Consider the following 17,168-nt stretch of genomic DNA (forward strand, 5'->3'; position numbering starts at 1 on the left):
TTTTTAATTCATATAATTTCATTGTCTTTATCTTTTATCATTTTTTTTTGTTTGGTGAATAAGAGAGCTAAAAGTTTAAATTATAATCTTTTAATAAAATAAGCAAATTTATCTATAAGTAATATAACTTAAATAGAATAAAAAATCTTCAACTCTTCCTATAAGCAATTTAAACTTAGTTAAAGACTTTGCAACACGGTTAACTTCATGAACAATATGATTACAAGATGATATATGTTCTTACTAGATCAATCCTGCTATTTCTTGGACAATATTAAAACAAGGATGTGATCTAAGACAACCTTCATTAATGAGTTTCATAGATAAAGACGAGTCAAATTCAATTAAAATCCTTTTGTCAAGCCTTTTATCTTGAACTATTTGTAAACCATGAAGAATGGCCTGAAGTTCTATTTGAATAATTAAACAATGTCTCAAGTGACAAGTGTAACCAACTATAAATCTCCCCTAATTTATTACAAATCACTCCACCACAAGAGGCTTCACTCCCTCTAATGACTATCCCGTCATAATTAAGCTTTAGATGGCCCATAAGAGGACACTTCCACTAGAATGATGATCTAGAGATCAATTGGTCAAACCTTAGATTAAACCTCTTGACCCTCCAAAACAAAATCATCCATAATAACAATCACTCTTACAATTATTTTTGCCACTAATTAATCTAATGAAACTTGCAAATTCTGAAATATAAACTTGTTATGTCTATGCCAAATAGAATAAAGGGTAATGGCAAAACGAACACTCTACTTCATCAGCTGGGAACCCACATTAACCAAATTCTTATGTAGCCATACACACAAGGCTTCACTAAAAAATTGCACTTCAACATGGTTTCCAAAAACCTTCTTCCAAACTTCTACAGCAAAAGAGGAGTCCCACGAAACATGTATAGTATTATCCTCCCCTTGCATGCATATACCACACATAGAGATTCTTGTCAAATCATGCTTGGTACAACAAACATTTGTCAACAAACTTTCATGGGTTATCCTCCAAAGGAAAACATGTATTCACTCAGGCCTCTTCCATCTCCATATAATTCTAAATATCATATCTAAAGCCATAATACAGGGCAACATATTTCATAAGTAGATTTTAATGTGAAAAACCATCATTGGCTTTCCCCTAGCTTATCTTATCAATCATGGTTATTGTATTGGGAGGAGTGAGTCTTTTAATGGACAACCAAACTTCTAATGGAATATAGCTCTGAATGTAATCTATAACACATTCTCCTTGTGCATTCACATAATCCTTCACCTTCTTGGATAATTCAATTAGCGAAACATAAGTAGAAGTTAAGAGAATTAGTTTCTATGAATTTGGAACCCAACTATTGAAACAAAAATTAATCATGACTCCATTATCCATTATCCATTTAATATGAAGTTTAACAAGCTTCCAGACCTCACACATGCCTCTCCAAAAGTTAAACATTTTTTGTTTTTTTCTCTATGCATGGCAGGATTGCATTAGAGCAACCATATTTAGATTTTATAATCCTGACCCACAATTTATCTAAATCAGAAACTAGACTCCAATAATTTTTCATCATAAAGCTATTATTCACATCCTTCATTCTATGAAAACCAAGACCCCTTAAATCCTTAGTCTGACAAACAATAGGTCATCCCACTGCATGAATGTTCTTGTGCTCTTCATTATCACCCCAAAGGAAATCCATACAAATCATGTCCACCTCATCACAGAGAAGTCGTGGTAGATGAACCATTTGCATTGTGTAAGATGGTAATACAGCAAGAACCAACTTAGTTAAGGTTAGTCTCCCAATTAATGATAGATTTTGAGTTTTCCAATTGTTAAGTCTTTGGTTTACTTTCACAATAATCTCTTGATAAGTAGCTCTATTAACCCTTGAGTGATGTAAAGGTACACCTAAGAGCACCTCCAATGGGGGGTGCTTACTGTGTTGCTTAAGAATAAGCAACGGTGCTTACAAAAAACTCCAATTGGAGTGATCATACGTGGCAACCCAGTTTCTTAAATTTTTTTCAAAGTTGCTTGTACAAGGAACAATGCTTAGCACAAAGAAATTTGAAAAAGAGAAGTTTGATTGGTTGATTTGAATCCAGGTGGAATATGCACAGCAGTTTTGAAAATCAAAAAAATAGATAAAACTTCCTTCACTTCTTCTTCCTCCACCCGGGGAGGATTGTCGACGTTGGCCGCTGGTCGTCGGTCGCCGGTTGCGCGCCTCCGGCCACACTTAGCCACTTAGCCATGCGGACCTCCGATCAGACTCCCAAATCGTGCGTGCGACTCCACCGTCTAGACCACCTCCGTCGCGCGCACAACCCCGTCTGACCAGACCCCTCCTACGCTGAACTGCCCGACCAGACCCTCCACCCCGCACGCGGCTCTGAACGACCAGACCCCTCTGCACGTCCAGAACCCCCCACCCGCGCGCAACTCCCTCCGCACGACCGACCCTCCGGCCCGCGCACGACCCCCTCAGCACGACTAGAACCCCCGCCCATGCGCGACGCCCTTCGAATGCAACCACTCCCCGCGCGCACGGCTCCGACAGACCTCCTGAGCACGCGCGCCCCTCCGCACCCAGACCTCCTACGCGACACAAAGCCCCACGGTCAAGAGAGAGTGAAGAGAAAGAAAAATGTGAAGAGAAAGAGAGAGTGAAGGGGGAGTGAAATGAAAGAAAAAGTGAAGTGACAAATGTGATAGACGTTGAGAGACGTGAATGAAAAAAAAAAGAGACATTGAGAGACGTGAATGCTATTGCTCTAGTAATTCAATATTTTTGTACATGCTCAAAAGGATCTCAAACATATCTTTATTAATTCTTTGTAGAATCACTAGCAATCGATTCTTTGGTTATACTTGACTTTTATGAGTTTTAACTCATTGGATTTCTTTTTATTATTGTAATTTTTGGTATTTTTTAATTATGTAATATTTTTTTTATTATTGAAATTTTTTATTATTATAATTTTTGTTTTGTTAGTTATTCATATTTATATATTATTCATAATAATTAATTTTATAAATATTTATCATAAAGTATAGTGTGAGGTGTCAAAAAGTGTAGTATGAGTTGTAAAAAAGTAGGGGTGCTTATAAGTAATTTCCATTGGAGCAAAAATTGTAAAAATATAGTATGAGTTGTTTATGAATGACGTGGCACAATGGGACTCATTTAAAGTGGTTAGGAGTTGCTTATAAGCAACTCCCATTGTAGATACTCTAAGTACTTACCAAGATTCTCAACTCATTAGAAGCCAAAAGTTGAGTTGTTATATGTTCTCATGTTTTAAGCCACATTTTTTGAAAAGAAAATTTTTGTCTTCTCATGATTGATCTTCTAACTTGAACTATTACAAAATAAATCCAAACAAGATTAAATAACTTCAACCTACTCCAAGTTTGCTTCTGCGAAGAGAACCAAATCAACTACAAATGCCACATGAGATAAAGGGGGACCTCCTCTTGAAAGACAAATCAGTTTCCATAGGCGATGAGAACTAGCAATATTAATAGTGAAATAAACGTTCCATGCACAGAATAAATAAATATGGAGAAATCATATCACCTTGCCTGATCCCTCATGTTGGAAAAAACTCTTCTAGTACCTCCCCGTTCTAGAGCATGCACATTTTGGGAGTGGAAATACAAGCTCATACGAGCTCAATGAAGTTGTGGGGGATGCCAATATTCACTAGCATATCTTTGATAAAATTACAATTTAATATAGCATAAATTTTTCTAGGATCTTTTTTGATCACCATTCACCTTGTTTTACTAGATTTGTATCTCATTGAATGGATGACTTCTTGTGCAATAATGATATTATCTTTATCACTCCTATGCAGGACAAAATTACTTTGGTTAGGGTAAACCAATTTTTTTTCCATAAAATTACTAAGATGTTGGGCTAGAATTCTTGTAAGGACCTTGAAGGATACATTACACAACCCAATTGATCACATATGTCTCAATTGAGTGACATTGTCTATATTCGAGATCAAAGTAATGAAGGTTTCATTTATATCAACAACACTATCCAAATGAGCTTCAATATCTTGAATAAGGTTACAAAGAGTAAGCCTAACAATATTCCATTGAGTTTGATATCATACTTCTTAAAGGTCATCTGGGCCTGGTGTCTTAAAACCACCTATATGCTTAATAGATTTGTGAATCTCCTTATTGTTAATAGATCTTCCTTATTCCTCTAACTCAATTCCCAACAATTGAGGAAAATAATTAGATAAACAGAAGTCTAAAGAGACCCCAAGGTCATGAAACAAATTTTTGTGAAAATCAATAACCATACCTTCTAATTGAGAAATCCATTCACCTTGCTCATTAAATAACATCTCTATGCAATTTTTCTAGTGGTGAATGATAGTCATGCCATGAAAATAATGAGTATTGCAGTATCCCATAAGTAGCCATTTGCATTTAGATTTTTCAAACCATATTAGTTTTTCTCTAACCAAAATTTGCTCCAATTTTTGCCACAACTTAGCTTGTAATCCTTCTGAAAACCTATTAAGTCCTCAAAGGAGCTTCTCAGTAATACCATTTAATCGTTGAAGCAACTTCCTTTTAGCATGAAATACATTACCAAAGATAGATTTATTCTAGTCTAGAAGAGCCTGTTTAATATGACCCACTCTCTGGTTCCAACTCATATTAACACCCTCACTCCTTCCTCATTAATAACTCATGAAAATTCTCATGAGTCAGCCAAGCAAATTCAAAGCGAAAAGGCCTTCTAGATTGAAACACACTGCCTGCAAAAGAAAATTTAAGCAAAATAGGAGTACAATCAAATTTAAGTGGGTTAAGGTGTGTAATTGTGACCTCAGGAAAAGAAACCCACCAATCATATGAGGCCAATAACCTATCCAACCTTTCAAAAAAGGAACCATGTTGCCATGTAAAAGCAGAACATTGGAAGCTAATATTTAGGAGCTAACACTGACTAACAAAGTTTCTGAAAGCATTATCTCCTCTTAGACCAAAAGGACTAGATTCGCCACTCTTTTTGAAGTCTCTTAGAACAACGTTGAAATCCCCCATTAGATTCTAGGGCCCATCCACCTCCGATGCAATCCTACTCAAGTCTCTCCACAAGTCAACGCAAAACTAAGAATAGGGACTTGCATATATCAGTGTACAAAACCAAGTTAAGGAATCAAATTTCACTTTTAGATGTATGAATTTAGAGGATTGTTCCATGATCCCCAATTTCCACTTGACTAAGTCCAAGAGGCACCATATTCCTCCAACTTTACCATTGACATGAACCATGAAGTTATTAATACAATGAGCCACGCGTATTGTTTTATCACCATTGATATGTGTTTCAAGTAGACAAAGCACACCAACATCATATTCCTAAATAACACCATTCATTAAAAAAGAAAAGCCCTTACTACTAGCACCTCGACCATTCTAAGAGAGGAAATCCATTGGGAAAGGTTATTAATATTGGACCCTGACACCCTAGCATACTTAGGTTGCACCACAACAACCGATTCCTTTTAACTAGGAGGATGATAATCCCTTTAACTCGTATCTAATTCAAATATTTTATGCATAGCCTCCGCAAAGGCTTGTGTTTCATCATCAAGTAGCATCGATTGGGTGGTAACATAATCTAATTTATGACTTGCATGTTTGTTAAGGATGGATGATGATACATTACGTAGCCCCTCGAAAACCTTATTAGTATTAGCTTGTTGATCAAATGCCATGTCACTTATACTTGCCTTAGATGATGACTGGGTGAAGGACCCCACTTGTTTGACCCAATTGACATTTTTCAATATGTGATTCCCTTGAGGATTATTAGAATCTTGTATGCCAATGTTTTTTTTTTTTCGAATATAGCTTCCTCCAACATAAGGATCTTTGCCACGTTGTCCCTAAGGGTTCTTTCCTCCTAAATTGTTATGTACTCACATGGTTTTGAGTTAATTGCATGTTAGAGCCTTCCTCTACATCACTGACTTACGTTTTAGGTACTTGGTCAAAATCTAAATGGTTCTTGTCTAGTCTTTCGAATTTGTTACTTTTATCTTTATATTCTTTTACCATCATATAAAGATTTGATGGAGAATTAACCTTATGATTAGAAAATAATAGTTTTTTTTACCATATTTTCTTCCTTTTTTAACTAACATCCACAATTCATATAGATCCACCAAATCTAAAGAAGATTTGGTAGTTGTTTTATTCGTTTTCGTAACAACAGCCTAAGTAGGGTTAGATTAATCATGCTCCTTGGTTGTTACGCTTTATCCGTCGTCATCAACCTCCATAGAGGCATTGCTTGCCTTTTCAACCTCTCCAATCATGATTGGGTTATTCACAGGCTACTCACCATATTGACTCTACCTATTACCATATTCCGACAATTAAAATAGATAGAATGCAACCCTTCATACTCCAAATTAAGAATTTTCCCCATGAAATTAATCTCAGAAAGTAACTTTCTTCCTAGATTGACTTCCACACATATTCTAGCAAACTTCCCACGATAATGGATGGTAGATAGCTTATCAATTTTAAACATAGTGTCAAGTTTACTGCCTACACGCCATAAAAAGTGATCATTGTATAATTCTACAGGAAACCCAAGAATTTTGGTCCACCATTGTAATATAATATAGTGATCAACAATCATTCAAGAACCTTCATACATAGCATGTTTGTAGTCCTCTTCCACCGCGAATTGCACCAAAAAGTAGTCATGAGGTATATCAATAATTCTCGTAGTGCCATTCTTAGCCCAATCTCATTGTACTTTGTTCTCAAAAGCTTTGAATGAGACAAGTTTGTCCAATATGTTGATAACCAACTCATTATTCCATGGAGCACACCACTCCTCGAACTCCTCGAACTCCTCTTACGAGACAGTGATTGTAGGGTAAAGATCAGGATCAACCCCATATAAGATGAATCATCCATTTCAGTTAAGAGATCTTCCTCATAATCTTCCATGTCTTTCAGAAGGCAATTATAATTAGAAAAAACCTTCCCTCCTCCAAAAGAGAGTAAGTTATTTGCATATGAACGTTTGTTCCCCATCTTCTTCTCTAGACCTTCCAGGTTCTCCTCCATGGTTTCATCAATCACGACATCATTAACCTTCATCTTGACCTTCTTCGTACACCTTTGGATTGGGCTTTCCTTATCTTGGTCTAAAACCTTACTAGAGCTATTTTTCTCCTCCATAAACTCAAACCTTCTTTATTGTAGAATAAATAAAATATATTATTATACACTTTCTACTCTTAATTTTTATTTAAAACTCAAACATTGGAATCCTTACATTATTAAGCTCATACCCAAAAAAACAATACTTACCTTTTATTGTTTGTTAAAATAGATATTTTTAGTTTCTATACTTAAATTTTGTAATCATTTTTGTCTCTTTCATTAATTTCTCTGTAACGTTGCTTCTATATGAGTGACATGGATGTGGGCTTACTAAATCTGTGACAATGATGTATTTAATTTTGTGGGTAGTGATGTTTCACTTGACAATTTTGGTTTAAAAAAAGGTTAAAAATTTTGTGAACAATCAATATTTACAATGACTAAATATGATCCAAATGATCGAACTCAAATTACCGATGATAACATAGTAATCATTAAATGATAGATTGTCATCCAAAAAACTAAATACATTATCACCACGTGAATTAAATATGTTCACATCACTTACATGAAAACAACGTTATAAAAAAATTAAAATTATAAATTATAAAAAATAAAAAATTGTAAGTATATAGATTAAAAAGATTCATTTTAAATTATAGAGATTAAAAATAAAGTAAGAAAAATGATAGAGACTAAAAATTTATTTTAACCTTAATACTAGCAACAATAAAAAGGCACTCTTAATCTTTGTTTCTTTTTTAAAAATGATAAATAAAATAAAAATAAATGATTAATGATTAGAGTCTAAGTAATTTTTAAGTAATTGTAATTTTAAGAGTAGATTTGAAAAATGGTGAAAAAAATAATTTAAGAATTAGTTATATATATAAAAACAAAATTATTGCACGATAATTTTATTTATTAATAACTAGAAGAATTAAAGTATTTTGTATTTCTAATAATTATAAATAGACAAATATTAGAAGATTGTGAATAATTATTTGGAGATAATATAAGAAGTTTTTTTATTTTATTTATTTTTTTTAATTTTTTTTACATTTGAGTGGTATAAAGATTCATTTAAAAGTAGAAAGTAAAAACAATTATATATCCCAATATCTTCTTCATGAGCATATCAAGCATATCAAGTGAGAAGGAATCTAAAAGTTATATATTAACCCTCTCATCTCACATAATAAATTCTCTCTCACTTGATATGCTCATTATATATATATATATATATATATATATATATATATATAAAATTAAAAATAATAGTATAAATTACAGATAATAGATTATAATGTTTAAATACTCAAATATATTTTTATTTAGTTCACGTACAAAGGGTGGTGTTTGATTTTGATATTTGTTAAAATAAAAAACTTTGTTTTTATTTTTTTTTATTTTTTTTAATATTTTGAAAATATTATTTTTAGTATTTGTAAAAAAAAAACACAAAATTTAATTTTTTTCTGGTAAGATATATTTATTTGATTTCTATTCTTTAAAATTTAAAGTTATCATTTTTATTCTTCACAAATATTTTATAATAGATAAATAATATTTATTTTAAAAAATATAAAAAAAAATAGATTATAAAAAATATATAAAAACTTTTGAGGAATGTCACATGTAGGTATAGGTACTACATCTTATAGTTACTACATTTAAATAAATACAAAAGTAGTTGTAAAAAATCACACGATGATGGTAGAGACTAAGTATAATAGTTCAAAATTTTATCAAATGAGAAACTAAAAAATATAAGAGTCACAATTAGAATTAGTATATTTTTAGAGATTAAAAATATACTTAATTAAAAAAAATAGAGTATTTAAACTTATACAAAAAATATATATAATATAATAAGTTTAATTTTTAATTCATATTTTATTTATTTTTTAATATCATATTATAATACATAAATTAAGAAAAGTAATTAAATTTTCATTTTTTATTAAAAGATAAAAATATAAACACAATAATATTCGATCACAAATTAATATATATATATATATATATATATATATTATAAATTTATTAACTTTAACATTATAATCACCTTAAATTTACAGCATGAAAATTGATTTTAATTGGTTGTGAGTAAAAATACAACCGTATTGATACTATATATTTTTTGAACTCTTATTGTCTCTCTTATTTATAATTTTAACATTACATATATTATTGTTTGGAGTATATGATAGAGTACACATTTTTTTATATTAAAATTTTATAACAAATAATTATGCAGAAAAAATTATTAATTTTTATAATATTTAAATATATTTTTAATTCCTCAATTTTGAGGTAAATTTATTTTTAGCCTTTTAAATTTATATTTGATCTTTTTAGTGTCATAATTTTAAAAAGTCTTATTTTAATCTTTATACTTAAATTTTATTAAGAAATTTGTTAAATATTATCGCATAAAATTTACCTATTTTATTAGTGAAATCATCACATTAAACCTAAATGATAATACATAACTGTCTCGATTTGTCATATTTACATATATTATTAGTGACTTGATGAACTAAAACAAGATTTTAAATTTTAAAAAATCTTATTTCAAAAATTATAGGAATTGACAACAATTTTAATATTTTTAAGTTTTAACTTCTAATTTTTTTAATACATAACTGTCTTTTTTTTTTCACTTTTAATTTTAATATTTTTAACTTCTAATTTTTCACCTTATTTTTAATATTTCATATATAAGATATAAGATTGCGAATTTTTTTTAAGATGTCATTTTCAAAGGTATAATCCATTGATTTTCTAAAGAACTATCAACCGGAAACAATACTTTTTTATTATTATGATTTTGAAAATGTATTTTCTGATTTTATTAAAATATGTTTTCATAAAGTACTTTTTAAAATAGTTAAAATATATCTCTAAAAAATACTTTTCGGAAGTATAAAAATATTTCTTTTAGAGGTACATTTATACTCTTTAGAAAAATATATTTTTATCTTCTGAAAAATATTTTTTTTTGGAAAATAAAGTGATTACATTTTTACTATTTAAATGTTTAACTTTCAGATTTAAGTATAATTACAATTTTGAAAACTAAAATTAATCAAATAAAATACACACCAATTAATTTTTTTAAAAAATTAACAAAGTGTCGATATTAAAATCTTTTATTTTTATTAGAACATCGTCATTACTAACATTACCATAATTAACATAATCATCATCATGATTATCACTACTGTAATAGTTATCCTCGCCATAATCACCATTGTTGCACCATCACTATTATTATTGTAGTTTCCATCACTATCATTGTAGCCTCCATTACTATTATTGTCATTGTTATTATCGCACCAACACCACCATAATTATTATTATCGTTATTATTATTACTATCATAGTTATCTGATTGATGACTATAACAATGGTGATAGTGACAATGACAATAATAATAGTTTACACTTCATTTACTTTTAGTCTAAAATATAAAAGATTAAAGTTCTTTAAAAAAAAGAAGATAAGTTTGTTTATTATTTATCTTTAATGAAAATATTTTGTTAAGATCTTTTGTATTTCAATTTTTTTGAAAAATTCACATAAAATAATTGAATCTTTCAACGATTAAATGATAGATATTATATTTCAAAATGACAAGCTCACTTTTGAAAATCCAAATCTCACTATACGAGCCTTAATTATGCACTGCAAACTATGAATATACAACATTGTCTGGACCAATAAAGAGATTGAGAATTTAGTATGTCAAACTTTAGTGATCCGAGATGAAAGTGCTAGTGTTGTACATTGGCTTCAACAAGGAGTAATGCATGGAAGGTCGTTGGGGTTCCCCTATGACGAGACCACCTTTGCCTACATTCAATGTGGTTCTCTTTGTCTTTGATAAGACCACCTTCTCTACCATGATCAATCTCAAGACAAGACCAAAATGACAAATGTTAGTTCAATTCAGTTCGTTGGCACTGTACTTGAGAACCAACTTTTTGAAGGCATTATTGATAGAAACAACTCTAAAATAATAGTGATTATTTTTAGTAGGGCTGAACATTTTTGACTCAAATCCGATCGAACAAACTGAAGATCAACCTTGTTAAAAAACAAAAGTTATTTTAGAAAAATTAAAAATAGTTATTAGTATATATTTAGTATGTGTTTTGTTAATGCATATATGAATATACACATAAGAAATATTGGAAAAGAAAAACACATAGAACACATGTATGAAGTGACACAATCTGAACATACAAACTCGATTCTACTCACTCTAGCAAACGAAAATGTCTGTGATCCCTAAAAAAACACTTATCATCTTTTTAAAAAAATTATAGATTTTTTTGTTTGGAAAAACAAGTTAAAGAAGACAGTAAAAGGATATGCATAAGACATGAGAGAGCAGAGAAGAAAGGCCAAAGAACCTCAAACTGTGAGGATTTATCAAAGAGAGAGAGAGAGTGAGAGAGCATGAATGTGGCTGTGTGTGAGATGCATTCTGTAATATGCAACACCGCCGTTTCACCTAACTACTCCGGTCGCCGGAGCACACATCGGAACCCTAACCGATTACGCGCCAAATCCTCTCTTCTAATTCAGAAACAGGACACCCAACTCACAGAACCCTTATCTGAATCCATCTCTCGCCGACTCATTCTGCTTCGCCATGCCAAGAGTTCCTGGGAAAACCGCTCTCTCCGCGGTAAACACTCCTTTACCAATTTTCACTTTTGAACTCTCGAACTTTGCGTAGTTGGGAACATGCCCTTCTAAGAAATTGGAATGGAAACTAAAAAAGAAAGGTCTTTGCTTCTCTAGGTTCTAAGTTTTGTGCAATTCCGGGTTCCTAGCTTCTGGGTACATTTTTTTTTAGAATTTGAAAGGAAAATAAATGAAAAAAAATGTTTTTTTTTTTTTTTTTTTTTTTTTTTTTTTGTGCAGACCACGACCGGCCTCTGAGCAAGTCAGGGAAGGAAGATGCTGTGAGAGTTTCGCGCAAGCTCCAACAGTTGGGTTGGATTCCTGAACTTATCTTGTCTAGGTTAGCAGTTTTGTATTGTGATTTGTGACATTTGAATTTGGGGGTCATTGGGATGAATATGGGGTTTTTGGTTTGTGTATTGATTTGTGGTGTTGCAGTGATGCGGCGCGGACTAAGGAGACACTTAAGATAATGCAGGAGCAAGTGCAGGAGCTTGTGGAAGCTGAGGTTCATTTTGTTTCTAGTTTTTATTCTATTGCAGCTATGGATGGGCAAACCGCAGAGCATCTTCAAAAGGTTATTTGTAGATATTCAAGGGATGAGGTACTTACTGTAATGTGAGTATCTACGAAAGGTTCTAAATTTTTTTTGGCTTGGTATTTGGAGGTGGAGGTCGATGATCGAAGCTACATTATAAATAAGTCTTTGAATTTTTTCATGCTAGCATGAAACAACCTATGGACAAACCATACTTTAGTTGATGCTATATTTGCAGATTGAATTTGCTATAATTGAGAAATTACATGTGGATGCCAAAAACTGATAGTCAGTGGAGTCACATTTCACATTTCCCATTTCCATATCCAATTGTTTTCAACTTTTTGAACAACGGGGATTTGAAGTGCATATCGTTGAATCTAGCCTGGAGATCACCTTATGTGCGTAGGTGATTGTTATCTCAATCATGTAATATAAAGCTTATACGTAATGAAGCAATCTGGTTAATTTTTCAAGGATTCTCTAAGGGCCATTTATTATTTTTGGATAATATCTTTTCATTTTTTTTTTAGAAAAACAAATTTGATATTTACAAATTAAGATAGATAAGATGTGATGGATATTTGATCATTGAGTGGTATACAGGTGCATGGGACATAATAGGGGATGGGAAGAAGCGGCATCAATGTTTTCTGGGGCCTCTGTGGAATTAAAGACATGCAATGCTGCACTTCTTGAGGCTGCTGGAAAATCTTGGGATGAGGTTTGATTTCATTACCTTGTACAACTGCATATAGTGTATTTTCTTTCAAGTCAATTTAACTATCTCCCATCATATTAGGTGCTATCTATCAATGATTACCTCTTTTTATACTTTTATGAAATTCAGCTATTCTACAAAAAATATTCACCGGGGATCATGCACAAATGTTTTATGGGCTTATTATTTGCAAACTATCCCATTCTTGTGCACATATTAACTTCTAATTATTGCAGTTTTGAATCGATATCGTGAGGAGGTTATAAATTTAGGGTTAGACCATTTTCTGTAGAACATGCAATTGGAGTTTATTGTCTACTTGCATGGCAGGTGAAAATGTTTTCCCAAGAGTTGACATTGAACCTCTTCTTTTATTTTTTATTTTTACTTAAGTTGATCAAGGTTTCCAATGGGGATTTCTTATTAGGATGATGGTAAGAACGATTCAGTTTGGACCCATAATATTTGAACATACCCCAAATTCTAGGGATCACAATTTGCAATTTCCCAATAGATAATATACTATTTGTGATTCTCTGGATTAGATTTTGTACTTTTTATAGATTATAGATGTCATAAAGGCGTAAAAGCTGTTCTTGATCTTCACATAAATACTTAGGCTTTTAGTAGAGTTTATGAAAAATGTTCATTTGTTTCTTTTGATAGCTTATAGTTATTTTGAGTGTTAAGTGACTCTTGTTGGTAAGAGGTTTGGGAAATCAGTAATAAAATTGTATTTGTGAATTAGTGACACATGCTATAATGGTCTGGGAATCACTGTATAATATCTATCTTCCTTACTCGTTACTCATTAGCTCTGGCATGGGGTAGCCTGCATTGTTTAGCACCTTTCTTGTAGAAATTTAGTGTGGGACCCACAAAGGTTTTCTTTCCTTCCTTATTTACACCAAAACCAAACAAAGACAAACTCATTCTTTCCTTTCCTTTTGTTTCTTTCTATTTTCACCCAAACCAAACATAGCATAGTTCCAGCTTCCATTAACTTCAGGCACAATGTAGAATGTGTTTTGCTTGTGGTCGTCACTCCCTGGAAATTACTCCTTCCCCTATATCTGATAAAATTGTGAGCCCTAATGTGTTACCTTAACTGTAATCGTAGATAACTAGTCATTGCTTCCATGAATTTCCACAAAGTTGCTTTTTAAAACTAGTTGCAATTCTGCCTGACACTGCCTGATACTGAACAATTTCTGGAAACGGACTATTGTGTCCACCATCACACTGCTCACCTTCTAAATTTTGAGGTCTTAAAAGGAAAATAAAAAAGAAGCAATGTTACATTTTTTTATTTTCCTCTTAAAAAAATTGTTAAAAAGTGTCAATAATACATTATATTTTAGTTTAAGCTCTTTATCCTTGGTATACTTGGATTTTCCATCTTCCACATGATTGTCCACAAAGCTTTAGTATTTAAGGCTAGATTAGTGGCGAGATGTCTAAGTTTGAAAGTTTGTTCCATTATTATAACCCTTCCCCCTCTCTCACCACCCAAAAAGTGCTACAGAATGGGTTAGAAAACACAGGTTAAGATCCTCTCCATATTGTTCCTCCTCCATTTCTTCATTACTAAGGTTTTGGAGAATAAATGAAATGGAGATGATACACATTATTTTCTTAAAAAACAAAGTAATGGAAGCAATGGAGAAGATCTTTTTCCGAAAAACACTCCTTGGTAGGTGTGACTTGATCTTTTAGTTTATTTTTACTTGGATCAAAAGAAAAAAAAACATAATTACTACTTGGATATCTTGGAGCAGTGCAACTATGCAAGGGTTTCATTTAATAATAAATTACCTTCCAAATTGTAAAGTTTCAGTTTTGAAGTGACAATAATATGTGTATCTAACTTATTATCTTACAGGCATTTGCCACCGCAGGATTTGGGGGATGGAAGCTTCAGGGCATAGTAAAACCAAGTAGCTAGCAAGTTGAGATTTTCCCTAATGGGTAAACTTACAAATAGATATGCAAAAGGTTGGAAGCATCAATACTTATTGTAGGAACCCAAAATGCCTCACCTAGTTCAAGCTATGGAACTTATGACTTCAGAAAGTATACTGGGCGAAGGGTGGAATATGATGCCAAACGCCTCGGTTAAATCTGTTTAATTTAGCAGCTTAGCTATGAATTGTTTACATGGTGATTCAAGCTGAAACATTGCTGAGGATCTTGTGCAGGATCTCAATGCTTCATAATATGCTGCTTGGTGTTGAGCATTTGTTCATTGAAGTGAACTCATGCTACTCAGTGGTTGTTGATTCATACAGAACTATAGGTTTCCAAAGAAAAATAATATTGCTTCTGTAAATCATATGTTGTGGAAAAAGATAAACATTACAAGTTACTTCCACATTGATAATAAAGACTGGAAATCGATTTCGAAATACCAAGATGGTATTGGTTAGTGATTATCAGCAACCTAAGAAGCCTTGGCTTAAATTCAGATTGAAGTGCAAGATATGCGATTTTCTTTCCAAAATTAACTTGTGCAAATTTACTCTTGTGAAGTCTTTGAATTAAGTTAATTCTTAAATAGGTATTTTTAACAAATTCTATAAATACACCATGCATCTTTGAATCACGTTATTTACTGTCTGTATTTACAGCAATCCTCCTCGTCCAATTAAAGAGTAACAGGCGCCAACCTGAAAGGTTGTTTTCACTTTCAACTGATTTTTTCTTGGTGCTCTTGTGGAAACCATAAAACAAGAAAATGAAAAAATCTGTTTGGATAAAATTTTCTATAAAAATTTTAAGAAAAAAACGTAGGAAGAAGTATGTAATATTTTTTAATAAGATAAAACAGTCATAAACATAAGTTAAAAAATAAGATTTTTGTGAAGTTAGTATGAGATTATTTTTTTTATAAACTAGCTTATACATTTTAATTTATGAAAAAAGTAGTTTTTTTTTATTAATTTTTCTCATAACTAAGTCGTAAAGTAATCACCAAAAAAGTTAGACCTGCTCCAACACCTAACCAAAGAACAAGGTTCCTCAGAAATGTTTAATTATTTATCAAAAGAATATAACCTAAGTGACTAATGTATGATCATGTGATGGCATTGGTTTATGCTTCATAGTTCGTACACATTAAAATTCCAAGTGGACCCTCTCTTTAAGGAAAGGAAAAGCACACGATACCATCTAACAAATTGGTGAGAATAAATTGGGGTGACAGAAGCATAATTTGAAAGTCCAAAGAGGGGAATGACAACCATGCCATCTTTGCAAAACTCCACCCATATCTTTCAATGCAGAAAGGAAATGTTTCAACTTTATTGAAAAGCTTCAAATTTGAGAAAAATATTCTTAAAAGAAAGAGACCTGAAAATGACTACATAAAATAGAGCCAAATCCAAGACACCTGTGGTTGATAACTTGTAAATTTTGGATCCTCACGTTTCATTGCATCTACACAAAATTCAGGGATTGCATATAAAGTATCAGACACGCAAATCATTTTCCTAAAACTCCAGTGACACAATACTCGCGTTCCACGGTGTTATCAGTTGTTATTGTTAGAAACTTTTTATTATTTAGGCTATCATTAGTTCTAATGCATCAACTAACACAAAATGTTTAAGGTGATGCATACATTTTAAGAAGAAAAAAAAAAACTATACCAATCTGAATTATTAGATTGCCACAATCTAAAAGTGAGAAAATTGTGTAAGTTTAAACTTTTAAAATATTAGTATTTCCGTATATACCTTATATACCATAAATGTTTATTTTATATAGTTAAAACCTATAATAAATATATTTAACTTATAAATTATATTATAATTAAAATTTATAACAGATAAATATTTTTAGATATGTAAATTATATTTTATATTTATAAATTATAATGAATAATTTAAATTGTGATATAATGTTTATTTTTAATTATTAATTTTTTAAAATTTTAAAATTCAATTTTTAAAGAGATAAAAGAAAGTTAAAAAGGATATAATAGATTGAAATTCAATTGAAAGGAGGGTAATTTGGTAGGATTGAAAAAAGGTTTTTTGG

At 31.4% G+C, this 17,168-nt stretch overlaps 1 protein-coding gene across 1 annotated transcript; it reads left to right on the forward strand.

The window, feature by feature from the left end:
* Positions 1-11,436: 11,436 nt before the first annotated feature.
* LOC109804606 (Phosphoglycerate mutase family protein) lies at positions 11,437-15,535 on the forward strand. Its single transcript, XM_020366460.3, has 5 exons — positions 11,437-11,872; positions 12,112-12,211; positions 12,310-12,489; positions 13,016-13,133; positions 15,013-15,535. Exons 1-5 carry the CDS (start codon positions 11,641-11,643, stop codon positions 15,073-15,075), a joined length of 693 nt encoding a protein of 230 aa, XP_020222049.1. The 5' UTR covers positions 11,437-11,640; the 3' UTR covers positions 15,076-15,535.
* The last annotated feature ends 1,633 nt before the right edge of the window (positions 15,536-17,168 follow it).

This window comes from Cajanus cajan, chromosome 1, assembly GCF_000230855.2.
Source record: "Cajanus cajan strain Asha chromosome 1, NIPB_CcT2T_4, whole genome shotgun sequence".
Classification (NCBI taxonomy): domain Eukaryota; kingdom Viridiplantae; phylum Streptophyta; class Magnoliopsida; order Fabales; family Fabaceae; genus Cajanus; species Cajanus cajan.